Below are 27,531 nucleotides of genomic sequence, written 5' to 3'. Positions count from 1 at the left end.
TGAAGACCCCAAGTTTGCCTCCAAAGAGATTTCAAGCAGTAATGTTAAATTAATATGCACAGGCCAGAAGTTAGAGCACCTAACTCATAGCAGGCCACAGCTGCAAGGGTTCTGCTAGCACCGTGACGATGGCGTTAGAAGCAGTGAGGTGAAGCTGCTTTGTTTCTGGTAGATGGCGTCAAGCCACACATATCATACATCTCTCATGCCCACTGTAGCTGTCAAGGTAGATCTGCATTTTTAATAATTTCTATCAATTTCATGTTGCTTTCTCCAAGCCAAGCTTTTTCTTGCACTCAGGTTCGTCTGTCAGCATTCCGGCTCCTGACCACTGAAGGCTGTCCACTTTTTAAAAATGGCAGTGATCTTCAGGATGTGGTGGAGGCCACTGCAGATAAGTACCTGTCTAGTCCAAGGCCCCAGGACAATGCAATTGGTGCACTGCTTGTTCGACTCTACCTTGCCAAGTAGGCATCCTGTTCTGACTTCTTACCCTTTCATATCGCTTTGTTAAGTTGAAGTTGTGGGATCGTTGTGTTCAGGCTGAAATTAAGAGTTCTGGAATGGTGGTCTGCGAGAAGTAATATCTAACCCTCTAGCAAAACCCGGCTCATTATTGAAAGTATTTATGGTTTACGGCTGAGTAACAAGGCCACATGCAATAACCCACTCTCATTCAAGTCCAAAATATGGTTCAAATTGCAACTTTGCAGGGCTTGTGTATTGAAAGAGCAGTTGTTTGAACATTTAATGTCGCTCTGTATGAGTATCACGCTCGTATGAGCTAGTGAAATCAAGCGCTCATGTACTGCAACTTTTCTCTGCTGTTTGGTGCCTACTAGTGAATCACGTACCTTGAGTGTCAAATGAAGAAGCACAGACAAGACTACTGATATTGGAAGAGCAAAATGAGAAGATTTTTGTTGATGGGCACTGAATACTACCGTACTTCAATTTCACCTAGCTGATGTGAAGATCGCTGCATGGGAGTGTTGATGAGTGTCACCTGTATTTATTCTCCTGCAGCTAACAGTTTTCTATTTTCGTGTTTGCGTTACACTTATCCTGTGCACATTTTATTTGATGCTGAGTAAAAATCATGCTAGTCCAGTGTTTAGGGGAATCCCATGCTAGTAGTTAGTTGCACCTTTTCCTCTTTTTAATACATGTGAGGTTCATTGGGTGGACTGCTTGCAAAAACAGCTTGCATGGGTTTAATCTGCCTCCATGAGAACTTGAAAGGAAAATTAAAGTTGAGAATTTGAAGTGTGTTTTTGTTTGTCTTTTCCTCACAGCTTGAGAAAGGAGCCAAGCCGTCTAGCTGCCAAGCTTGAGGAGGTTTGCAGCTTGGGGGAAAGGGCTTTTGCAGCATTTCAGCAAGATCTCGTATCTGCATCTGCAAGCTGTCCACTTCATGGTAGGCACATGTGTTTTTTCCACGTGCAAAGTTTTTCTAAGCTTGAAACATTGTTTTGTGTAAAAAGTTTTGAACTTGCTTAATTAGAAATGAACCTGAATAATGGAGGTAGGCTTAGCTTACTTCATCTCACATCTGTTTGCTGTGCCTGTTCATTGATTTTGTTTGCTGTTTGCAAAGGTTTCAATGTAGGCAGCTTTTAATCCTCAAGTTGAGTTTGAGAAACGTGCCTTTTGTGTTCTGTTTTTTTCTTGCTCTGTGCTTGTTACGCCATTTAAGATAGAAGCAATTGGTGTTACTATTAATCAAGCTCCTTTAAAACATATATCATTGAAGCATATAATGCAAGTGAGTGACAATACCTTAACAAGTTTAGGGCTTCACAGACAGTCGGCAGAAAATATAACAGCATTGGGTGGATTTCCAAGATGTGCCATTTATATGCAGTGCTGTGAAGTTTCGCTGGTCACTACACTGAACAGGAAGTTGTATCACACCTGTCACTAATTGTGTGCAACGGTGGTTTAAAAAGTGCAGCTGTGTTTGCATCTGTGACGAAAGGAAATATGTTAACTTAAGTATATATGCTAAACATTCCAGCAAAATTGCAGCAAATATCTGCAGCCAATTCAATGCTTAAATAGATACTTGGAGGGGCTTTTTATTTTCAGTTTAATTATAGCAATAATTGGTTAAATGATCAGGCTTCTAGCTTTATACACATCATTATAAGCGTACCATACTACAGCCGAAGCTCGATATATCAAACACGGATATATTGAATTATTGAGATAATCGAACACTTCTAAAATATTTTTAACAAACACATGCAATTTTACTTCATATACAGAACACAGTTTGATGTAAAATGCATATATTGAACTCCACAGCGTCAAGCTGTGCACATCCTATGGCAGGTGGCAAGCTTCGTCTCAGTACACAGGGGGCTGGTCGTAATGCGGCAAGCGTTCGTGCCGTGGTTCGTGTTTTTGTCGCCAATAGCTCCATGAAAGATATGGAAGATATAGCGATTGATCTTGGAGATTGATGTCCAGGTGGTTGGAAAGCATTTGCACCTTTCGCACCTGTCGAGAGCGCTGTGGAAGCAGCGGCATGGATGGTTGTAGCCTTGCAGCAACCATCCTACAGGCCGTGCACCACACTGCTGTGATGCAGGGAAGCCACCCTTGTTAGCGTTTACCCTGCCGTCGTGGTGTTAGCGATGCTGCGCGGAGAAGCCGACCCAACTGGCGTCAGGTGCTCTTTTTGCGCTCTTCGGAATTGCCGCGGGCGTCTTTAAAGCGGCGCCCAAGTTGCCCAAGTTGCTGACCCTTCAGTGACTAAATTGCTCCGTTTTTTCAATTTTGCTTTTGCTCCGCTCTTTTTAAAGAAATTTTTTATATTGCTAATTTCGGCTATATCGAACTATTTTACCGTTTTTTTTAATTGTTTACGTAGTGAGGTTGGACTGTTACATATTCCTCCTCGTTGGAGCAATCATAACTTGACTTCATTCTGTGCATCACTGCACTGGTTGAGAAAAACAAATTATTTTAACCATACTGATGGATTTCATCATTAATGCTTCTGTCTTTATTACAGGAATCTTGTTCACACTGACGACCTGCCTGGGTGATGTGAAGTGCATACTAGCAGCGATACAGGCTTATAGCACAGAGAAAGGCAGCAGCCTACTCAGCTCCATTCTCAACAGAGCTATGTGTCTCGCAAAGAGCTCTCTCTTGCATGCACTTCAGGTCATGGTGCCAAGGAGCAAGCAGCCGGCCTTTGGTTAGTATGCACTAAAGCTCTGAGTTATGCCTGACATGTGATCATAGTCATGCGCAGGGTTCTCCATAAAGGGGAGCCAAGTTTCACTGCAGCGCACCCCTCCCCTCCCCAACCCCTTCGCACCAAGGCCCCTACGGTCAGAACGCAGCACAAAGATGAGGAATGGTTATAGAACATTTATTGATGGAATTACAAAATATACAAAGTATTACTGAGCAGTAGCTTTTACTTTCATGTTTAACATTGGCAAAGGCAGGCACCCCCGCACCGCTGAGGCATCAATGTAACGACATGCTTCTCAAGGAATTTCCGTTCTGTATAAACGAGAGAAAATATACAACACATCTGTCTTTTGTTAACAGCAAAAAAGAATGTGAAAAGACCACCTCAAAAAGACCCGGCAAGTAAAAAGTTCTTGGAATGCATTGCGGCTCCGTGGCTTCCAGTATCGTCAAAAACGTGCACGGCCATAACACTGCATTATAAATAATAACTGAACAGGTCCAGCAGAATAAAAGTATGGGGCAGACTTGGCGCCCCCTTAGATAATTAAGGGGGGGCACCTCCTGCCCCCCCCCCCCCCCCTCCCCCTATGCGCACCCCTATGCATATGATTGTTTATGCTGTTTTTTTTTGTATCTTGTTACCTCTTGAATAGCTGTCCTACATCTGTCTTGTAATTGCCTTGTGACAGCCTTGCTTTGTCTTTCTTCTGCTGTGTATTGCATTTCTACTTGTATTCTGCTTGCACATGGTGAATTTTCAGTGGAACCCTTACAAAAATATGTCGCCAGGTATTTGTGTTTGCTGTACTATGGGAAACACGGCTGTTACATATCTTTTTTTCTCCTTGTTTTTGACTGCAAAATTGTGAAATACAGTAAAACCTCACTAATTCGACCTCAGATAATTTGAAATCCCGGATAATTCGAAGAATTTCTGCAGTCCCGTATTTTCTAATGGAAATGTCACCGGATAATGCGAAGTGGCGGCAGGCACCAGCCCGGTTAATTCGAAGATCTGAGGTGCTATGCGAGGTTTTTCCGAACCTTATTTTGCCGCAGGCCAATGTTGCAACGGCCCCTCGGAGCCGTGAGGCAGTGCTACAGAGCGATTCCGATTAGTAATGCCGATGCTCGATATGCAAAGCGCCTCAGTCCCTGTACTCTCAGCACGAAAACCAATCCGGTATGGCTTGCGTACCGCCGAAGCATGCGCGTACAGAGGAGAAGACGTACTTTGCTGTAACGCAGGCGTGGATACCAATTTCAGAGTAACGTGCTCTTGGTGTGCCAGCAAGACACGGCCAGACTAGGGCAAACTTCCTAGGTCGCTAGGGCAAACTTCCGTGGACAAGCGTCGCAGCGCAATCCGAAACTACAGGACCGTTTGCAGTTCAGTTTGCTGCTAGTGAGTGTGGAGGAATGCTGGAATGCCGCTTTTTCACTTTTTATCTCCACTGCCTTCTGACTGCTGTCCTTGTGATTGCATCGTGTGCTGCTTTGAGTTGCACGCATGCACCCTTGGTGCCATCTTGTGGGAGACTACAAAACAAAGTGTGGTGGTGGTACGAAGCACGCAAGGTCGGGGGGTAGGGGTGGGGATATGCGTCAACTGATGTTTGGAATCAACTTTTTTTTTTGGCCAGCAAGCGCTACGAGCTGACGGTTGACATTTACACGCCAATATATGGTAATTGCTAAGTTCATCCAATAAAAGTAGCACATTCCCACTATGCCATTTTTTTTTGCTGTGTTCGGTTAATTGGAAAACCCGGTTAATTTTTTTTGGCATAATTTGATCCATGTTTTTTGTGGTGACAGCTAAACAGTGTGTGGTGAAGTAGCCATCATTGATTTGCAACTGCTGGTTTGTGTGACTTTTCAGGCACACTGTCAGCTAGCTCAGCAAACAGGGTGGCACCTTCTTTTGAAGATACAAACCTAGCATTTGCGGAACTCATTAGAGACCACGAGCTAGCCAAAGACATCAAGTTCACGCCAGAACAATGTCACCAAGTCGAAGAAAGGATGACGTCGTTCTGTTGGCATTGCATCAAGGTGAAGACTGTGAAGGATAAGCTGTTGGTTCCAGTGAGGAGCATGTCGTTGCAATGATGTCTGTGCCATTTGGAGAGGAAATTTTGGCTTATACTCTAAACCGTGCTGCTTCCTTCAAGTAATATTCTTTGGTATCTCACCATTGCTACATGCAACACGTCTTCTCTCATGCGTGATAGAATATACCATCAGAATTTCAGAGGCTTCATGCTAGCTGGTCGGAACATTTGTATTGAAATGGCATCCTTGTTTTTCCAGTAGTGAGCAGTCGGGTTTGAACCCGGGAACTCTGGCTCAGTAGCGCTCGGCTACTGAGCCGGAGTTCCAAGGACTCGAACCCGACTGCGGCGGCCGTGTTTGAATAGGGGCGAAAGGCAAAGGCGCCCGTGTGCTGTGCAATGCCACCAGGTAGTCGAAATTATTGGGAGCCCACCACTACCACACCTCTTTCTTCCTTTCTTCTTTAACTCCCTCTTTTATTCCTTCCCTTAAGGGGCAGTTCAGGTGTCCACTGGGACCGATACTGCGCCATTTCCTTTCCTCAAAAACCAATTTTTATTTCATTACTTACAAAGGATTCTAACTGAAATATATGGTACTTGAGCTTATTCTGTTGCTCTATTTATGCACTACTCACTTTTGTTTTATCAAACTACTAGCTAGCTCGGGTCAACACTGCTAAACTGTCCTAGCATTCAGCATGAGCATCAACTCTAAGCAGTGCTTAGATCCTGTGTGAAGGGCTTAGCTTTTGTGGCGTTCTCGGAATGTTTATTGGGAGCTGCTTCTTCACTGTTTTTTGCAGAACTCTTGCTCTCTCTTGGAGCTTGTCGCAGCTGTTTCACTCAAGGACAATGGCATCTCTTACCCTATTGATGCTGCAGCACTGCATGATATTGCAGACACTCTGGTTGCAGTCATGACTGGCTGCAGGCATCGTGTGAGTGGCTTTTTGCCACTGGCAGCATCATTTTGTCAACAAGCTTCACTGGACGTCTACTGTTGTGGTCATATACCTTGGGTACCTTAAAGGATTATAGTATAACCAAATTTCGGATGTGTGTTTTCATCTTTATAATGATAGGTAAGACATTAGTATACATGGATCAGCACATGGTATTCTCCTACGACCACTGAATAATTTACAATAGGATTTCTTCCCTCACCTGTTTCAGTTTCACTAGCTAAGTGAGGGCTACGGCATCATAGGTCATGTGAGACATGAGGAAAGCTGTAGTGTACCATATTTACTTGATTGTAAGTCGACCCCCACATCACATTTCTGAAAAAAATACTTGGAGGTCGTTTATGCTTGGGCTTTAATAATAGGACATGATAGCACTACCCTGTGGCCTCCGCTTATCGCCAGCCGCTATCGGCTGCAGCACGCGGGAGCGCCTGTAAGCACATTCCAAAAGGAAAATGTATTAATCATTGGAATACTCGTCCACACTTGTGCCATCGTCTTGACTAGCGCTGCCATCGTGATCGCTGCTGCGGTCCCACAGCTCATCGTTCTAACATCGTCGTGCAGCGAAATCCTGCACTTCGCAAACCGCCACATCACGACATCGCGTGAAACAGCTGAAAATTTTGCCTCGCTGCAGCTGCTACACCTGTATCACCTGTTGCGAATGTGGAACTTGCGGCCCGGCACGCAGTTCATTTCTTTGGCGTAAAGAATGACAGCCATCTTGAATGTAGCCGTGAACGAGCGCCGGTCGCTTACCGGACTCGAAGCACAAATAAGGAATGACGATGCACTACATAAAAACTTGTGAAACACGGCCGGCAGTAGTCAAATACATCAGAGCCAAAGAGAAACTACGTGTGAGCAGCGTCGGCTCTTCTGTTGGCTATCGGCCCTCCCTGGCGCTGCTGCTATTCCGAGTGGCAATGCCAACGCTATTGGAACAGTGGCCCTTCCATCAACTATCGATACTCCCTTGAGCGCCGAGTGCACGGTTAAAAGTAACAAAAAAAAAGAAACTTGGACAACGCTTATTAAAGGTAGAGCGCGAATGCGTTATCGGGCCGCCGCCGCTTATCAGCAGACACAATCTGCGGCCACGTGTGGGGAGTGGGCTGGTGCCGGTTTGCTGCTTATCGACAGCTACCATTGGCCACCTCGCTTGGGGTGGGGATGCTGGTTCTGCACGTTGACATAGCAGCTGCTCAAGGCCAGCACCATGAGCCATGAGCGATGCGACGAAGCGACGCAGCAAAAATGCTACCACGTTGTAGCATGCTTGATATTTCGTTTGTCTCGCCTTTATTTATGGCGCGATGCTTTGGTTTTGATTTTAAGTCAACCCCCCTACTTCAGATTTTCAAATTTTGAAAAATAGGTCGACTTACAATCGTGTAAATACTGTAATCACTGGCTCTTCATTCATTGCGATTCCGGCTCTTGAAGCAGTTGAACTTTAGCTTTGCAGTCAATTAAAACGACGAAGCAACAACAATATCGCAGTTTTTTTTTCATGACCTATACTGACCTTTGACATCATAGCCATTGCTGAGCTGTTGGAACCGAAACGTAACAGATGAAAGAAGAAATTAGACTATAAATTATTTAGCTGTCATAGGCAAATATCACGGGGTGATCTATGTATGCTAATGTCTTGCGCTTCATTACGAAAAAGAAAACACGCAATGAAAATTTAATGGAAACGACTGAACAGCGCTAACAGACAGGATGGAAGAGAAGTACACAGACACATGTGCTCTGTTCTTCTCTTCTATCCTGTCCGTTAACGCTGATCAGTCATTTCTATCAACATGCACAAACCAACCCGACTAAGCCCTTTTCTTAGATGAAAATTTTGATGTCTATACTCCTTTAAGGCGGGCCTGAAGGGGCAACTAGTGAGCCGCTGTGCTGATTTTGCTGAAATTTTCAGGGATGATGTGTCTCTATACCATTAGGACATAGCCGAAACTTCAATATTTTTTCAATGTCAAAAAGTTTTTAGCCGCACAGTGAGTGAGTGTATAGTTTAGGAATACTATAATTTTAAAAATACTTGTATAATTTCTTCTCTTTTTTGATGCAGAAGCCCTCAAAAGAGGGTAAGGGGAAGAGATTGTTGTTTTATAACTGCTTCTGAAAATTGGCCGCTTGAAGCAACTTGGGATTTTCTGCTGTCACTGCATGCTGTTTCAAAATGTAACTTTTTTTGGGCCACACAAACCTGACGGCTGACTTAACAGATTAATTTTCTTAGCTGAGCATGATAGGTACCTTATCTAGTTCCCCAAAAATGTTTGTCTGGAAAGTGCCTTCAAAGTCAATTTTGGCTGAGCAGTATAAGAACAATAGTTTCCTTCATTTGGCAATATGGTCCAAAAATGTGACCTGAGAAAAATGACTTCAAAGATTTGAACATATGTAACTTTCTTCGACAAGCTTTTTTTCTCAAATAAAACCACTTGCTCCATAGGTTGGACTTCCTTCTTCAAATAGTTTTGTTCAGTGGCCATTGCTTGCAGTTTTTCTCTCTATTCTTCTGTTTCTGGACTGAGTATTGAGCTTGTTTGTGCTTAGAAACTCGCATAAGTAAGCTGAACTTTAAAGATAGGCAGCATAGGCACAATCAAACCGAGTGTCTAATAAAGGATAAACGCTAGAAACTTGTTTTCAAAGGTTACCTGATGCATTTCTGCTAATCATTTAGTTATTGTTTAAGCTAGGGTTATATTACCTTTGCTTGTGATTTTAAAGTGATTCTGCTGCATTCTTGACAGAGTGCCTGAACAGTTCAGAAAGGGCAATACAAACTGCAGTGTGCCTGTTTGCCACTGTGCTCTGCTTTGGAATTATGATTTTGAGCAATGACGATGACACCTCGTTCCAACTTCACGGGAAAGCACTTCATTTTCTGCACTTCTACTGCATAGATCTTGAACGAATTTAGAAGGCACATTCATTTAGTTCATGAAACTTGTGTAACTAAAATTCAGGTATCCTTTTTTTGGTCAGTCAATTTTTAAAAGTTTCTTTGAACTGCATATTCTGACTTCATGTTATGTAGTGTGAATATTGTCCCATATTCATGCTTGCATCATCTGATATGCATTTTTCTGAACTGCTTTGCAATTGAGTGCACAGCTAATAAATGCATTCAGTAGAACAATGGAGTGTAAAGCAAGCCACAGAAGAGGAAATTGCTGGGAGAATTACGTTCACACAGGGCTTAGTTCAGGAAATGTTGCAAGCAGTCATTCTTGCTATGCTGATTAGTATTAACCTTCACCGATTCATTGTATTAGGGAGCCATCGAAAGCTGTTGTGAGTCACTTCGGAGCCTGTGCCACGGCTTGTCCAGCAACGGGAACAAGGCAATTTCTGGTATCCCATTCAACCTTTTGAAAAATGTACGTGTTGACCTTTTGTTTGCTTTTGCCATCTCTCTTTTTGTTCTTATGGCAAGTACTTCAATGAACTCTTCAGGGACATACCTGCAGTCTTGCCTTCATGGTATTGTCATGATGTTGATAGGTTTCTTTTATAGATATCATTTGAACACTGCTGTAAGCTCCATTTTTTTTTTTCTTTCTGGCTTCCTGACCATTGCGAAGGGTAATTATGGTTTGAGTGTTTCCCAGGTGAAAATAGAGACTTGGCAGACTTCCATCAGTGGTAGCCATTTCGGCTGTGAAAGTGCTTTTTGAGCTGAATTTGCAGTTCGAGTGACATTTGCCAGCTGGAGCTGACTGGAAGTGTTAATTTTCTAGCTGGGTGCAAGGACTGTTACAGCATGACACGATTTCCGGCTCAATAATCCAGCTGGAAACAGATGTCATTATGTCCCAGGATTGTTATTATGTCGCTCATTTGTTATCCTTGAACATTGCGTTGTTAAAAATCAAGTGTCTCGGGCAAGTGTGTCCTATTCAGCGTAGGGTTAACTTTTTAAATCAGCTTTTTACAGAGAGGTTATGTTTATTTGTTTTATAAGTCGACCAGCACGTGAACATTACGGTAAACACTTGTAAAACGTAAATATCCATCTAGGGAAATAGAAGCGAAGATTCCTTTTAGGCTTCATCAAGCTGCAAAAGTAGCTTTTTGCCCAGAAGCTCTTTCAGTTCCTTTGGTTAAATAAAATTTAATTCAGTCCAAACTAGCTACCTCATTTTGCCGGCTGAGATGCAGGTATTTTTTTTATTTTGCTGCCATCAATTTGTTAGAGGAAGGATCGTTGGCACCGGTGGCTGAGAATTTATTGCAAGCAATCCTCTTTATATATATGGGTCCTTCCAATGTAAAAGAGAACAACAAATGTGCAAAACTTTTGCTAAACTAAAGTTTAAAATGACTTTGAGATAATAAGCACCAAGAGAAAAGCTAGTTAAAACACAGGAAAAAGTGTGTTTGTCACACATATTTAAGTAGTTATCATTAACTGAATGCTCAAACTTTGTTCCTTTCATATTAGAAGGACCTGTACTATCATACAAAAGTTAAAGTCTTTCATCGAGGCTAAGAAGATGGTAAAAGTGCGAGAAGTGGGCCTAGTTGGTTGCTCGTGATGGTGGCAACATGCTAAACCTTTTACAGACAAAACAGAACGAAGACACACCACAAAGAGTGCAAATTGAGAATTGATTCTAATGGGTGATGAACGTTTTTCTTTTATACAAAGGGACACAAGTGCCACCCGTTGGACACATAACATGATGAAAGAATGATGCCAAAATCGCCACGAGCACATTAATACATTGATATACACACTCATCGAGATAGCCTCAGCAGGTTGCTGATGCACTTCTCAGCACCAGCAGATTTGATTTTAAGTGCTTCTATGATTTCCTTTCTGTTTTTTTGCTTGAATGGGATAGGAGTGCACCTCTCTTGAAAAAAGGCTTGCATTCTTCGCAGAAATGGCATTGATTGGCCAACTTGCCTGGATGAGTGACAGAACTGTAGCTGTTGGCATGCTCACCTAACCTTTTGTTGAGGCAACAGCCGATTTGTCCCATGTGCCCCATACTGCAGGAAAGCAGTAGGCAGTAGGCTGCACCTGTGTCACATTCGACGTGTTTTGTCTGATGCTTGATAGTGCTTGGGGAGGGGGGCTTTGGTGACCCCATCATGTTCATTCATTTTTGCGCTTAAACCAGACAGCTTTTTTGGGGCTTTGACTACCACTGGCATACTGTGCCTACCTTTTTTAAGGCCATGCGATGCTGTCTGTGTGTATGGCCTAACGACAGGTCACATCTTTTTCTTAGCTTTTCCAGGCCACTGCACCTAGCACTTTTTCTATACCAATGCTAAGAGGATACCAGAGTAACCGCTATCCCTTTACCTCGTAGTTTGCTTGTTATAACCTTGCACTGCTTCATGCACATAATTTCCTGATGCTTCGGCTCATGCGCGCATGCGCGATAAATCAGTTTTTTAACATGTAGTGTCCAGAATCACATCCTCCTTTCCTTTCTCCCCTTTTGTCTTGTAAACCTAGCACGTGTGGTTCTTGCTCTTATGAATTTCAGTGTTAAATCTGATGACCAATTGCTCTGGATATTCAAAAGTGAAGTTTAATCCCTTGAACACCGCTTTAAACATTTTAACGGAACCGCAATCCTATCCCATTCATACAAAAAACAGGAAGGGAAATCATAGAAGCATTTGAAATCAAATTTGTGGGTGCTGTGAAGTGCATTAGCAATATGTTGTCATTAGAAGGAAGTGAAACTGCTGACGCTATCTCGATGAGTGTGTATCGATGTATGGATCTGCTTGCGGCGAATGTGGCATCATTCTATCTTCATGTTATGTGTCCAACAGTTGTCTTGTTTTGTCCGCAAAATGTTTAGCATGTTGCTACCGTCTTAAAAAGGTGGCCAAGACATGCAAGGCATCTTGGCAGTGGCTTGTACTTGCTGGAACAAGAAATGTGTTTTTTTTTTGTTTTGTTTTCCTCCTGCGCAATACAAGCTGGATAAAATGAATGTTGCAGGAAATTGATACTAAAATTGAGCATAAATGGCATCGTTTTTTATTTTCGCATGTCTTGGCAAGTTTGGTGTCTTACACCCGCATACTCAATTTCCAGGTGCTGTTGTCTTTGACCTTGAGATCGAAGTCTTCCTCTGTAACGAGGCGCTCAGCAGGACTACCTTTACTCATCAGAGCGCTGCTCGAGGGTGAAGCAAAAAATGTGAAGGTAAATGTTTTTTGGAAATTTTGCACTACTCGGACAAATCCTTTGAGAGTTTACTCTGTATATGTTCAGTGAACTTTCTTTGAAAAAATGAAGGCACTGGAGAAGAGACGTTTGCCTTTCTTCTACTGGCTACCATCTCAGGAAGAATAAATTCACTTGCTCACCCACCCACCCACTCACACTCGCTTTATTAACTCACTCAATCGCTCACATACCCATCTCACTCACTCACTCTCAGTCACTCATTTCACTCGCTCATCTCTCTCACACACACACACACGCACGCACGCACACAGCCTTGTGCTACAGAGCCACGTAGTGTAAAACAAGCTTTATGCTGTAGTAGGATGGCAAGTTGGGCTAGTTGGGTTACGTTCATTTCTTTTAAAGCTGTGCATTTATAATGGCTTGCAACAAAAAGTACAGTGTAGAGTTTTCTTGATCTTATTGTACACTTCATTCTTCCGGTCTTGCTTTTGTCAGTATTCCTGGCATGTATGAAGGTTCGAAAATAGACTGGTTACTGCACATGCAGCTGCCGTTATGCCTGGCAAGCTGTGTGTCATCTTGCTTACACTTTTTTTTTTTTATCTGGTTATTGCACATGCAGCTGCCGTTATGCCTGGCAAGCTGTGTGTCATCTTGCTTACACTCTTTTTTTTTTATCTGCTGATTACTTTAAATGCTTTTTTCTCCTCCTGTTATGTCAGCCAAAGGTGATCTTTGGTGTAACTAACTCTTCAATGATAGAGCCAAAAGCTGTGCTGTCACTATATAAGCTGCAAAAAATGGCAAGAGATTAGAGGAAATGCAGATAAAAGCCACCAAACAGTATTTTGGAGCTATTTGAATGTCTCCTGGTATTGCCCAACATGGGCCTTACTCGTGTCAGGCCTTCGTGTGTCACTGAATACCTGTGGAAACAATGTAGCATTGCTATGGCTTCTGCACAGAAAAATGCAACAGCTGGTGACGTTACAAACACTTTTGTTCTCTATTCTTCACTGTTATGCTCTCATTACTGTCTGATGACTTCATTGCATCAGCATGCTCCCAGAGAGGATCATTTTCCATGCCGTATGTGGCATTAGAAATGCCCGTCACCTCAAAGCTCTTTGAGGCCATATCATAACACCACGTGTTCAAAATGCACATGCAGACTTATGGAAGAGATGCCCTCTTCAGTCACCTAGCCAGCGTCATTTCATGGCTCCCTTGACCATCGACTCGGCGTAGGAGCTTCACTTTAAATGGACGGTTGATGCACATGTTCGGTGGCTGCACCATGCTCGTCATGCCTCCAGGCATTATAACTAAGCAACAGTTCCAGCAATGATGACAGATGGTGGGAAAGCGGCTATCACCATCCAGTAGCGCATTGAGTAACTAGGTTGTGACGGTTTCGGTTTTCTTTTTCCTTTTTTTTTCCCCCTCGACTTCTGTGTCTCAGAATGGGAGTTGGGGCCTTACATGGGGGCAGGCCTTACACGAGTAAATATTGTATGGCGTGCTGTTGTAACTTGATGCACATTTTTGTCATTTCTGCTTTCCCCTATCATTCCAGCAAAGCATGGCTTGGACCGTGGACCTTTTAAGCCGCGTCATCAGAGAGTGCTCCGAACAGCCCAGTGGTTCGGTGACCACAGTGGATCTGCCCCAAGCTGAGGCACTGCACGTTCTTTGTGCCATCGTTAGCTCAGCATCCCTGGGCCCCGTGGGGTTGATGCATCTTGGACGCGTTCTGCAGTTTTGCTTTGAAGCCTTGGCGTCGCCATTTTGGATTGTGAGGAATGCAGCCCATCAACTTTATGGTATGTTTTTTGCATTGAGTTATGTTGTGGCATCTTATCACTCATACTGTACAGGTTATTGCACTACAATTTATTAGGGGCAAAAGGACACAAAGTATGCATGTTTTGCCCATTGCATTCATTTGTCCTTCATAACCTACAGTGCAATAACTTGTACACTATGCCGTGCCAACTAGCCCGAGCTGAAGCCTGATTAAGCACAGTACATACTTTAAAAGAGTATACAGCCACATTTTCTGTGGCTGCTGTGTTGACACTATAGGAATATGTTGTCTACATTGGACATTAACAGTTGTTTTGCAGCTACTGCACTTTTCACTCGGTTACCATTTTGTTCAAGGGTCTAGACTGTTGATTCTGAGGATTTTGATGTCAGGTTCGTTATCGTGCTCATTAAGGGAAAAAAAAAATCTCAACTGCTGCATCATTTGTTTGTTTGCTTTAGAGGAATATTATCTGTTTCTGATATGGTAGGAATCTTGTGCCTAATATAATCCTCGCACATAGCAGGTTCTAGAGAATCCTGTTGCTGAGCCTTTGTGGATGCTTTACACTAATAGAATTTTGTTGGTAAATTTGAATCAATACCTTCATTTTATTACGCATTTCCTGTTTTTGTTGTAACTTGAATGTAATGAAGCTTGACCGATTCCTAAGGAGTAGAAAAATTCATCGTTTTGTTGCATATTACTGTATTATTTTACATTTGGAATCGTGGACAGTGAATTTTGACCACTTTTTATCATCAGGCTGCTTTTCTCCCGATTTTTAGGTGTGACAGCACCCCGGGTGTTGGGACTAAAGAAGACCAGAGAAGAGTTTGTCGGCCATGATGCTCTGAGTGCTTTGGACCTATTTGCAAGGTTTCCTGACCTTCGGGCGTTTTTTCTGGACAAGCTTGATGGCTCGAATGTGGACAGCCATGACCTGTACTTTGTCTTGGATTTTCTCTCAAGACTGAAGCCTCCTGCTAGCAACCAGCAGCACATGTGAGTAGCCTTTCTTTTCTTGCGCTACCTCGATTAGAAAGCAGCTCACATTAACTGTTCTCTGTTTTCCAACCCTCATTATTTTCAGTTAAAGGAACACACACATCAAATTTTATTTGCGTGTTCTTTGTTTATAGTGATGCATATCACATTTGTAAACATAAATTGCCACATGGAATTCACCTATGCCCCGTAAATGATTGATATTAATTCAATTTCTTTTGTTTTATTTCGGCTTCAGTTTCAATAGCCAAGTGATGGCTGTCATGTCGAAGTTTTGTAAAAGTCATGTCAGGCGTTATAATATTGCATTATTGTCACTGTTTTTTCATGCATTGACACTCTGGCTCTTGGGGCAGACTGACTTAAATGTTGTAGTGAATCAAACCGACAGAGCTGTGATCTTATTGCTTTGTTAGAGTTGATGTCTCTAATTTTCTGTGGTGAAAATTTTGAATTCTGCCAAGTGAGAACAAAAAGTATGGTGGGGCAGCCAGAAAAAGAATGTAAACCAATATGCCCCTGCCTCTGTGGATCTGCAGTGTTCTGTAGGAAGTCTCTCACACATTAATGCATGCACTCTTTCGCACAGACGCTGCCGCCTGCTTTGCCTGGCCGTCAAAAACTTGGCTTTTTCTCACAGCTCATTAACTTAGTGGGCGAGCTGAAGGTCGGTTTGTAAAAAAAAAACAACGTAAAAGAAATTCGTGCTATATTCGCAATTTGGTCCTATAATGCGTGATGCTTTCTGAAGCAAATGATTTAAAAAAAAAAAGTGTATTATATTTTGGCAAATACTGTAATATTGCTTTCAACAGCGGTCAGTATCGTGACTCAGGCTCATTACTACCAGTGCCACTGTGCTTGACCTGCTAGCCTGTTCCAGATGGGTAACAAGCAATCAAGGCAGCTGGAAAACTTCGGTCGTTACCAGAATCTGTGTTTCAAAAGAATTCAGGCGATGAAGTTTACCACATTCCCATCATTCTGTGATATACCTATTGATGTCCACTAGCACAATAATGAAAATATTGTCAAAAAAAGAGAATGCAGCTGCTAACACACAATTCTGTGAAAAATGTCAAAATCCACAATTTTTTGCAGAATCGCAGGAAACTAAGGGGTTAGTTTTCTCTTGTTTGAACACTGTGTCAAAACCAGAAGCTAAGACTCAAATGAAGTATTGACAAGCCAACACACTTTGCTTAAGTCATGTACAACTTTGTGGATTGGCTGCGCTTTTAACGTGAGAGTGTTAAGGGCCCCGTTGTCCAGAAAATCCTGCGTCGATGTTGTGAACAAACAATCATGAGAATGACTCTGGCAGGTGGTAGCCCGAAAGCAACTTAGAGGGCAGGTGGGCCCCCTAGGTCACGTTATCTTGCGGCATCATCACAGCTTGCCCACCGAATAGCGAGCGAATGCCCACCTTGGCAGGTGGCAGTTAAATCAATGATTGGTCTCTCGGAAAGAGAAACCTGGGCTACACAAGACTAACCGCTGGGAGTACCTGCCATCGCAGGGCAGTGGTGGACCGCTTAACCGCTGCACCACTGCGCCAGGAGGGCTATGACGACTCCCAGAAACCTATGAATGTACTGTAGTGGAGAATGATCTCCTGCATATATGGGAATTAACCCAATACGCTGTCACGTCATACCCTTAAGGCAGAGCTTAAGTGTCCCCTCGAATTTTTGCTGCTAATATGCAGTTGTACTCTCTCTTCAAAAGTAAGAAAAGAGACCGATATGAGTATACCTAGTACTGCACTTATGTTTATAAAGCACAGCAGACAAGAGATGAGCGCACTTATTATTGATTTCAGGGAGTCACTGGAGCCCTTTCAGCAGTGCATACGCAACCACCTAGGTTGCCGCTCTTGGAATCTGCGTCTGCTCGCCGCCAAGTGCATCTCTTCGTTTTGCCTGTCAGCCTTTGACGAAGTTGTGGTGTTGCTCACAAATGTTGCAGAATCAAAAGGTGCTCACTCGCATAACAGAACCCACGCTCAGCTTCATGCTGCCAACCGTCTCCTGAGGAACAACCAAAACTGGTTCGTATAATTTAACCACCTCCTTGACAGCGAAGCTTAAGGTGCCAACAGCTAATTTTAAAAACCTCTTTTTCTTTTGAATTTAATGCTTACCGTGCCGTTTAACTACAGTGGTTGGATTGGAAATGGCTTGAAAATTTCTTAAATAACAGTTTCTTTATTAGATTTGTTGCTTCTGTTTCTTGGGCTGTAGTCTGTGATAAAAGTTCTGATATTTGAGAGTGATGATGTTTACTTGCCTTTGGAAGTTAACAACAGAAAAAAAAAGGATGCTGCTCAAAGAGCTGCCTTAATTAAAATTAATTTTTGAAATTATTGGGTTAGAGCTTAGTAAATAGTAATAGTATATTTCAATCAGCAATACGCAGCAGCTCTCCAGATCTACGAAAAAGCAAGTTATCCGCTGTTCGGTTTCGCGCAGCAAGAAAATATGCTGGATCACCGATTGGAATACGCCATGAGGTATGAATTATGGTTTGTTCAAGGGTCTAAAAACAAGGTTTGTAACCTTAAAACATTGCCTAGGACTCATGTGGTGCAGCCCATTTCAAGTGCACCACACATTTTCGTTCTTGTGTTATTTTCTTTTACTCCTTTATGCAGCATTCAGGATGTGGCCAAGTGGTTCCAGGAAACCACTGGTTACAACAGGTTGTCCTGGGCCCTGTCATCCAACTTTTTTGTGAGAGTGGAGGTTGTGAACCTGTTCGACCAGTTGTTCAGCGAAGGTGATAGTAGTGAGTGGCTAGGTAGCCTGCACGCGTCATACATGTTGGCCATCGCAAAGAGCCCCGTTCATAAGGAGGTAAGGTCCTCATAAATGTGTGTAGTAACGATTGTGTCATGTGAAATTCAAGCGCTTTTTTTTTTCTAGAACACAGGCACTATATCCTTCGATGCTGAAGCTTCAGTCCCTTAATCGCAATTCAATTTAAACTTAATTTTGTTTTAGAAAATGGCTTACGGAATTTCCTACAATTACAGCAGCAGAACCCCAGCAAGCAAAACTGCACGTGAAACATTCCTTGTTTCATCATCTCATTCTTTGAGATGATGAAGAAAGTCTGAGCAAGCACACAGAAAAGGAAAACTAGGCACAGTGCAACTTAGGCATTAATGCACAAAATTTTTGAAATATTGATAGATCATGCCTTGACCTCATGACTCCCTAAACCAAAATTACTACAACTTACAGCCTGTCTGTACTCTCAGGAGATGGTATTTTAGTTGTGTGGTTATCTACTTATCAACCAAGGTATTTTGGCATGGCCCCTCAGCTGTTGTGTGGTCAGTATTTTTCTTGGTGAGGAGACGCAACTGCAGCTTATTCCCAGTGTTTTCATTTGCCATGGAGTTGCATAATGTGGTCAACTCACAGTCACATGCATCAGCACATTGTGCTTTGGATTTAGTAGCAGTTGCTATGCTGCGTCTGTACTGGCGTTTGTGAACCACTCTGCAGCTTTTGATTTATTTTTTTTTTACTGACAGCATGCCTCTGTGAACCATGGCTTGTGGGAAATGACCTTTGGCTGCTTAGCACGGAGGCATAGGTTCAATTCTGGCTTCAGTGACCACCTTTTGACGGAGAATGAACACATAAATGCTCAAATACTGAGTTTTCATCGCATAATGTTAAAAAGCCTCAGATATTGAAAAGTGATTATGAGCCCGCTACTACGGCATGTCTCATGATTTATTTACTGTGTTGCTTTGGCACATAAAACAAAGAAAACATACGAACAGCAAGTCAAACAGTCAGTTCTAAAAGCTATTTTCTATGTATTGCAACATCTTGTATGACAAGGATGATGGATGTGATAGTGATATAAGTACCTGTGTGCACTGTGCCCAACTCTAGCTGCCCGGAGATGTGATGTGGAGACAGCGGCAGACCAGATGGTTGCTGAGACGAGCAGAGCATCTGTGTCCTTCGGAAGTTGTCACAATAGTACGAGCCGGAACAGAGTGTGCGGCTGTCATGGAACCTGCTCTTGACTTTCTGCTGCATGAAGCATGTCGACCAGACTCGGGAGTTACATCTGAAGTGTGGTGCCAAGTCGCGGTGAGTTTAACCACAGTTTAATCTTCCATTTGTACCTGTTCACTTTTTTTCCTGGCTTATTTGATGACGTGCTAGCTTACTACAGGCTGCTGCGGTAGCTCAGCTATCAATCAATCACAACATTTGCCAGATAAGTGCGTTTGCAGTTCATTTAAAATATATTGCTTGTTTGAAGGAAGCCTTTTGGCTAGAAGGCCCGCTACTTTAGCATTTCCGTGTTGTTTTGTTTCGTGAGTGGAATGTTTATAATCGCTGTTGATCCATTTAACAGTTCGCTGCTCACTTCTTCTCACTGGCCATTGGGCTATACAATTTGCAAAATGGTTTAAGGGTTTGTTTGTTTTTCTTCTTCATCAGGTTGAATTTGTTGTATGGTATGACTTGTTCTGTAGTGCAGATGTTTCATTAAACTATCACTTACAGGTTAGTGCATGTCCATTGCCTGTTTATACTAAATGGCTGATAGCTTGCATATTTTGCAGAACTGTCACTTTATATGCAGTCTCTTATGCACTGTGTTCTTCACCTGCATATGAGTATACCTAATGCATCAGACATACATTATTTTTACTACTGCATTGTGGTTAGTTGCCTCGTAAACCTTTTTTCTTCACCAGTTTGTAACAGCGTACGTAGTAGCTTTCTAATGTTGACATCAGTGAGCTGTGTGGCCACAGTAACTTATTTATTTATTTAAACAGATAAACAACTAAATTTAAATAAATTTCATGCAATTTCTTGGACTGTGGTTCAATTAACACAGTAGCTCGCCTGGGCAGTGGCAGCCTGCAAAATCAGTCATTCAACGCATTACATATGTCATATTACATTTTTGCCGCATTTCAGGTAACACTGGTAGCTTACCTGAACACTGGCCCAGAGCTGCCAGTGCACTCAGCAGAAGTGTTGGAGCTGTTGGAAGCGCTCTTGCGCAAGCCTGAAGTGGCCAGCCCATCTGTTGACACCACTTGGCTTGCAAAGTTTAAGTGCATTGCTCTCAACCAATCCTTTTCAGCGGGCACAACAGTCAGAGCCCTGTCTCTGGTGGTATGGTCACTCTCATTGAAACACTGCCTAGAAAATGTTGAGAGGTGAGTGCTAGTCTTTTTTTTTGCATTATGGCCCATAAAAGGAGCTAAATTAGTAGCCCTCCTGGAACTCACTCTGCAGACCTTTTGTTGTCGCTGTAACTTTCATCATGACCTGTCCTGAACTAATTTTTAGAAAGCTTTGTTGTGCTCCTCGGTCACATTTTTTTTACAATATTGCCACGTGCCTAGCACAGTGTGGCCTCCATACTTAGTCGAAACGACGACGAAGCGACAGTTGGCTCGAGAAGCGCGCTCGGGCTAGACTTGGCTCTAGGATTCAAAGGATCAACCTCATTCTCAGGTTCTCCCCTATACCTACCTGCACAATTCTCGTTTGGTCGTGACAATATGCTAAAACCCTTTCAAGCAAACAACTTGTTTTTTCATGTGGATAACATGTCTGATCTTGTGTGTACTATTTCTAGCAAGTGTTGTATGTTAGTCTGTATGTATTGTTTTGGGGGCAGTTGAACTATGAAAAAACTGCGAAGACTAGAGGTCTTATCAACCATCTTGTTTGCTCTCTATGGTCCATCATTGTCATCAGCGACTAGTTTTTTCACAATCTGCTTTTTCTTATTGCTGCCGGATACCCTTACCAAGCAGTTTCTTCCTTTTCCTGCACATATGTTTTCAGAGAAGAAACTATGTAGTACTACTAAACAGGTGTTTGTTATGGCACTTATTATGTACAACAACTTGCACCTCTGAGAAATTCTTGTGTAAATGGCCGTGGTCTATTTGTACTAGTTTCTCAAAAAAGGATCATACTCTTCCATCTACTCTGTTTAAAATTTGTTGAGGTAGGAACCATTTTTGTTTTAATGAAAAATTGCTCTCTGCTAGAGTAGTCAGCATGAGCAACCATACTGCAATTCTCTGTCATAGCCTTCCTTGTTCAGCTTTAAGCCTGCCAGATCATTCACAGCACAACAAAAAGGTGTCATCAATCATGTTGTGCAACAACATTTCCACCACCAACTATTTCCACCCCATAACTTCGTGAAAAGTCTTGTTTATTTCCAGAAGAGTACTGATTACTCTTTACGTCAACTCCTGGGGCTCTTGGACAACAGCAGAGACTTGGGCTGTTTCTACGCTCGCCTAAGATGCACTATTTTGCTTGAGTGAGGCCTCTGAAGACAAGGCAGCATTCAGGTTGTGTTTTGGAAGGTGCAGAAGAGTATAAAGGAGGTTACGCCACTTTGCTTCTTGATAGGAAATGGCGTTGCCAGTTTTATTGGCCACCTGAGCTTGGTCTTGTACTGATGAGTTCGAAAATGATGGCCATTTTCCATCTTTACCAAAAAGACAAGGTGAGCAGCTGCGGCCGATGCATTTCAAAACTAAACTGAATCTACTGCAAGTTGTGATCTGTTTAAGTCAGTAAGTCAGGAGAGTATGTACTGTATGTGGCATCATTATGTTAAAGCTGCTAGGAGAAAAGATCACTCTTTTTCTTCTGGCCTTAACAGTATCACAGAAAAATATGTAAAAACCGCTGTCACCCACGCACTTTCAGTCGTGATTGAGTTGATTGAGATTGAATTCAGTGCAGATAGTATAGTGCGGCTACATGATCAATTCAGTTGCTATCGAGCTTGATCCTGCATGACCCCAAGCATGTCCCTGAAAAACGCAATCAAGATTTTTCCCTCGCGCCTAGGAAACAATGAGATGTAGAGTAAAATTAAACGTGCAGAAGGATGTTCTATAAATGCTAAAAAATTTTTTAAATATACCTCTTTATTTTATTCAGTGCCGCTTGATTTCCAAAATTGTTTAAACACTCTTGTTGCCCCCCACCTACCCGGGCCGTAGTAAAAAATTGTAACATTCACATGTGTGGGCCAGTAGTACAGGGTTTGCCATGTGTTTGTGATGGAATCTACTGTAGCGGCATTAAAGCCATGGTTTAGCAGGCCAACTCATCGGTCAGGATCAAGTGGAAATGTGCAGCAATATTGCATGTCAAGTGCAAATTTCAGTCAGGATCGGACTTGATCAGGACCTGAGGTGCTGTGTTACAGCAGCATAACGCGCTGCCTAAGGATGCAGGCACTTACATGACACTTTGTTTTGTTCGTTTAGGGACTCGCCAGATATAGCAGCAAACATTGATTCATGGCTTCTTGCCATCACGTCTGCTGTGGGTAATGAAGCCAAACTGGCAGCAACCGCAGATATCCATCGACTGCATGCAGCACGCTCACTTCGCATCGTAGGCAGCACAGTTTTTGATTGGGCTGCCCACAAGTGTGGACCGCAGAAACTAAAACATCTTCAAAGGTGATTCTTCTTGTAATTCCCCAAACCCCACTACTAACTCATCATGACATGCGCACGGGCATCTGGGATAAAATACTGTTTTGATAAATTTGAAGCCATGTTGTAATTTCTTGTCTTGACGGCATCAGTTTTTCTTAATTCCTTCAGTTTTGTTGTATTCATTTTTTTTTTCAAAATTTGTTTTTAACCATTATTTGTTGCATGTTTCTGTGTGTAAATGCATCGTATAGTTCTTTGTAACATTCTCCCTTTGAAAACTGCCCTGAGTTTCTTAGCGCATCTCAGCATGAACATCACTATTGAGCCTGTTCAGTTGTATTTGGACATAAGGATGTTAAACCCTAGACATCATTAACATGTGCAAAACTTTTGGCGTAGTGTGAACGACACAGTCAAGTGCATATTCAAGTGCCCCACCTGTATGAACCCGTTGTGAACGTCGAACTTGCGACCTGGCGCGCAGCTGTTCGTTTCTTCGGTGTAAAGAATAGCAGCCATCTTGAATGTAGCCATGAACGAGCGCCGGTCGCTTGCCGGACCTGGAGCACAAATGACGACTGACGAAGCACCACATTGAAAACTTGTGAAATGCGGCCGGCAGTAGTCAAATGCGTCAGGGCCTAAGAGAAACTATACGCGTGAATGGCGTCTGCTCTTCCGTCGGCTACCGACACTCCCCAGCACTGCAGCTGTTCCGAGTGGGGGTGCCAGCTCGATTGGAACAGCGGCCCTTCCATCAACTATCAACGCTCTCCTGAGCTCCGAGCGCGCATTTGAAAGTAAAAAGAAAACTTATTGGACGCTTGAGCTCCCATAGAACGCGATTGCTGTCGCCACTTATCAGCAACCGCAGTCTGCAGCCACAGGTGGGTAGTGTGGGGCGCCAGTTTGCTGTATATCGATAGCCGCCATCGGCCGCCACCTGCATGTGGAGGGGATGCCAGCTCTGCGCGTTGACATAGCAGCTGCTCAAGGCCAGCACCAAGAGCGATGCGACGGAGCCGCGCAGCAAAAATGCAACCTTGCTGTAGCATGCCCGATATCTCGTTTATCTCGTCTTTACATTTAGTGCCATGTTTTCATTTCAGTTTTAAGTCCATCCCCCATTCCGGATTTTCAAATTTTGAAAAATAGGTCGACTTACAATCGTGTAAATGTGGTATATAAATTGCAATGACAACCACCATTTTTCTTTACTATTGCCCAGCCAATCAGAATTATAGCTGCGAGTCGGTGAAATTGAGAGAGCATAGCCAGTATTATAGTTCCCAAGAACATTTTATAACTGCCGTAATGTATATTTATTTTCTTTTTTTTTTCTGGCTCTTATAATATAATAAAACTGCATGAGTGTGACCTTTCTGCAAAGAGTGCAGTACGAAGAAATTCAGTAATTTTTGGTCTCGATTCACAGCTTGTTCCGCACAGTACTCCAGCTCCTTCAAGACGAAGATCCACAAATCCGCTCCGAAGCCGCTGGTGCATTGCCACTGCAAGAAGCAGAATTGCAGGTGCTGTCGCTATAATAAGCAGAACTAATAGATTCTGTTAAATGTGATAAATGAGCATCTTGCGTTAAATTGGGTCTTAAGTGCATGAATAGAATCACTTGTTGCATTGGTCAGCCATATCCCAATGCTCTGTTCAAACTGCCCGAGAGTTCTCCATGAGATACTATAATATTTGTGAAAACTCAAGTGATGGTTGTTACAGCCAAGTGTGACCATCTCGGATGACTGCACGGCTTGAAATTTTTAATAAATATCTGTGATGCTCATGATGACAGAAAGAAGAAAGCTCCATTACAGGTCTTCCTGTATAGACCAACAGTGATCTGTAATGTAGGCAACGTTTCGTGGTGCCATTGTCACTGGGTGGGTACAGCTAGGGGTAGCAGTTGAGGTTATGCCTCATAGAGATACATCTAAACAAAAGTTTTCAAAGCAGTTGCTTGATTTCAGATTGCACCTGTCACGTCGTCCCTTTGTGAACGAGAGCTGAGTGAACCGTAATTTCAAAGGCGATGTAGTATTCTTGAAATACCGCAATAGGTGCTTGAGGGAATCAGTCCTTGCTGGAGGAACTGGGGGGAAATGTAGCCCATAGAAATACACATGAACAAAACTTTCCAAAATATATTTCCTCGTTTGACAGGGTACCCGTGGAGGCGGCCATTTTTAGCAGTTAGCAAAGAATTCGAAGAAAGGTGTGATTATGTCTGATTAAATGTGCATTGTCATTTTGAAGCTGATATCTTTTTAAAACGTCACAGTAAATGTTTGTCACGATGCAGGGCATACTCCATGAAACATGCATAGTTAGCACTGCTTTAGAAACAATATCAGTATTTACTTACCGTGATGTGGTGCTTCAAGATATTAGTGCATACCAGTCACTATTGCTATAACCGTTTATGAAAGTTTCTGGCTTGGGCAGAAAATGAATACAGTATTTAAATTTAGGGCTTTAGGAGTTGGTTCAAGAACATGATGAGAAAACAGTACGTTGATGGGGTATGCAAGAGGCAGCTCATCATGTTCTCAAATCTGCAAAAACTAACCAAACTGCAAGCTGCTGTTAGAAGCAGAATTCTTAAGACTACGTTTTTGTTGCAGTAAATGTGCCTGAACATTTTAATCCTTACCCCTTCCTTTGAGCTTTGTAGTTATTTTCTTTTTTCTGGTGCCTTCCGTGAAACAGCAGTTGCTTCCTGTCCAGGCGAACGTGGCAGCAGATGTAAGTATGACAGATTTGCATTTACTTTTTATCAGCTGGGGGTATCATTTGCAGCCATTATTAATTGCACATTTATTTATTTATTTATTTATTTATTTATTTATTTATTTATTTATTTATTTATTTATTTATTTATTTATTTATACTGCTGTCTCATAAGGGAATTTAGGAGGATGGGTTGCATGAATGCAAAAAAAAAGGAAAATTACAAGTACAAGTGTCTAAAGTTCAGGCAAAAAGTCACAATAATGAACAACCGCTCATCGGCAATAAACAGTACTTATATATGAATACTGCAATCCCACAAGGGATTTGTTAGAAACGAGACTGTCTCAATGCTTTCATACTGGAATGGTGGATGAAAGCAAGTCAGCTTATCTCAGAATGGAAATTGCACTTTTCTTGTGCCATTCATTAACTAAGGAAGTTTGCTTGACTCCAGGAGTTACATAACTAGTTCGTTTCTTTGTGGCATAGTATTTTTTATTTCAGTTTTGAGACATTATAGTTTATCTGGGCCAGAGCTTCACTGCTTGGTTGAGAAGGCTGTCACTGTTCTGGTTGAAGGTGATATTGAATCCGAAATATATTTTTCCCGAGTGGTCTTATCACGCACATTCCAAAAGAAACAGACTCTCTTAAAGCTGAGTCTGGCTTGAGTGATAGGTACTGTGCTAGCCTTAACACAAGTAACATTGTTCTGCTGGTGCAGAATCTTTTCAGGAAGATGTTGCTAGCCACTGGAGATGAAGCAGAGTTGGTCAAGTTTCTGTGGGGTGAGCTTTGTCGGAGTAGCCCGTCCATAGGCAGCGAGCTCAAGCAGCTTTTGCATCCTACGTGAGTCTGCACTTGCCCTTGTGATGCCTGCTGTCTCCTTGCAGCATGTGCATTCTAATTTGATTGCTGTTAGTGTACATTGCTGCACCGAGTGTTGCCCGGTTACGTTGATACATAAGGCATCTTTATGACCCATAACATACTCTTTGTCATGTTTTTGTGTTAGCCGATGCGAGCACAAAGTACAGTTTATGTTTCAGTCCAAAGGGCCACACCTAATGCATGATCTGAAAGAAGTCTGTAATATACGAAAGGAACTCGGAGAGTGACTCTGTTTCAGTAGTGCCTTTTTTCATTCCCCAGTGTTCAAAATGTTCATTGTTAGGCTCATTTTATGCAGGCGCAATGGCAGTTGTAATTGGCAGTGAATGTCTGTGGCATATGACAATGCACCTGCGAAGTGCATATTCGCATTCAATTTCTGTGAAAATTTAGCTAGCTCTGTGGCTCATTGTCAGCCAATGATCTTACACACAAAGGCAGAATTGTTCAGCTACTGTTTTGGCCTTGATATATTCGCTGCTTACATTTTGCTTAGATGGTTGTCGGATTTAGCTCACATCGTCTTTCTTCTCAACTTCTCAGCAGCTCATTCAGTCGGTCACATTCGCGTAAACCATTTATTGCGGTTCAAAAAGCAGAAGCACTGAGTATGCCTGTGGATTTTCCTCCACATATATGCTCTCTTTAATGCCTCTAACATAAGCTGTACAGTTAAAAATAAACTTTCTGTGATCCAAAAGAGAGACTTGCTTATGCTTTTATGGACAGAATCAATAACTAATGTATCTTTAGTGGGGTTCCTAGTTGAGATGAGTTGCAGATGCTGCTTTAAAAAATTAGCACATAAAGGTGCACTAAAGAGGATTTCGAGTTCGTCTTTATATCATGGGAACTCGATCTACACACTCTGAGCATTCCTGGAAACTTCAAATGATTGCAATTTTTGGCCGATTTCCTAAGTAAATTGGATTAAACGTCCTGGCTCCCGCCTTTTTTTTTTCTCACTCGCCACGGCGAGTAAGAGAAGTCAACCAATATGGTTGCCATGGTGAAACGCACGCACGGAGTGCTTGTCAGCCAGTTGTGTGGCAGCTTGCCGCTCTGCAGTTGGCGGAGCAATATGCGGAGTGATCTTCGAAAACGTGTGGGTTGCTGGTTGAACTATGATCAGCCGGAGCAGACGGTCAGGTGCATAGCCCCTGCGGCAGCAGACG

The 27,531-nt window shown here is 42.6% G+C and overlaps 1 protein-coding gene across 4 annotated transcripts in view; it reads left to right on the top strand.

Moving 5' to 3' along the window:
* The window catches only part of LOC144133486 (tRNA (32-2'-O)-methyltransferase regulator THADA), a 50,005-nt gene that overhangs the window by 20,196 nt on the left and 2,278 nt on the right, over positions 1 to 27,531 (top strand). For 2 of the 4 annotated variants that reach the window (XM_077666610.1, XM_077666612.1), the window contains exons 11-27: positions 301 to 467; positions 1,296 to 1,417; positions 3,020 to 3,208; positions 5,096 to 5,268; positions 6,074 to 6,208; positions 9,541 to 9,645; positions 12,333 to 12,443; positions 14,008 to 14,254; positions 15,027 to 15,243; positions 17,069 to 17,296; positions 17,900 to 18,101; positions 19,158 to 19,361; positions 20,208 to 20,452; positions 22,544 to 22,741; positions 24,156 to 24,252; positions 25,445 to 25,477; positions 26,190 to 26,314. In XM_077666610.1, the coding sequence (XP_077522736.1) occupies positions 301 to 467; positions 1,296 to 1,417; positions 3,020 to 3,208; positions 5,096 to 5,268; positions 6,074 to 6,208; positions 9,541 to 9,645; positions 12,333 to 12,443; positions 14,008 to 14,254; positions 15,027 to 15,243; positions 17,069 to 17,296; positions 17,900 to 18,101; positions 19,158 to 19,361; positions 20,208 to 20,452; positions 22,544 to 22,741; positions 24,156 to 24,252; positions 25,445 to 25,477; positions 26,190 to 26,314 (2,798 nt within the window). Of the gene's footprint in view, positions 1 to 300; positions 468 to 1,295; positions 1,418 to 3,019; positions 3,209 to 5,095; positions 5,269 to 6,073; positions 6,209 to 9,540; positions 9,646 to 12,332; positions 12,444 to 14,007; positions 14,255 to 15,026; positions 15,244 to 17,068; positions 17,297 to 17,899; positions 18,102 to 19,157; positions 19,362 to 20,207; positions 20,453 to 22,543; positions 22,742 to 24,155; positions 24,253 to 25,441; positions 25,478 to 26,189; positions 26,315 to 27,531 lie in introns of all 4 variants that reach the window. The other 2 variants (XM_077666609.1, XM_077666611.1) reach the window with 1 other exon arrangement.

Source organism: Amblyomma americanum, chromosome 5 (genome assembly GCF_052857255.1).
Source record: "Amblyomma americanum isolate KBUSLIRL-KWMA chromosome 5, ASM5285725v1, whole genome shotgun sequence".
Classification (NCBI taxonomy): Eukaryota; Metazoa; Arthropoda; class Arachnida; order Ixodida; family Ixodidae; genus Amblyomma; species Amblyomma americanum.
This window is presented reverse-complemented; position numbering and strand designations above follow the sequence as displayed.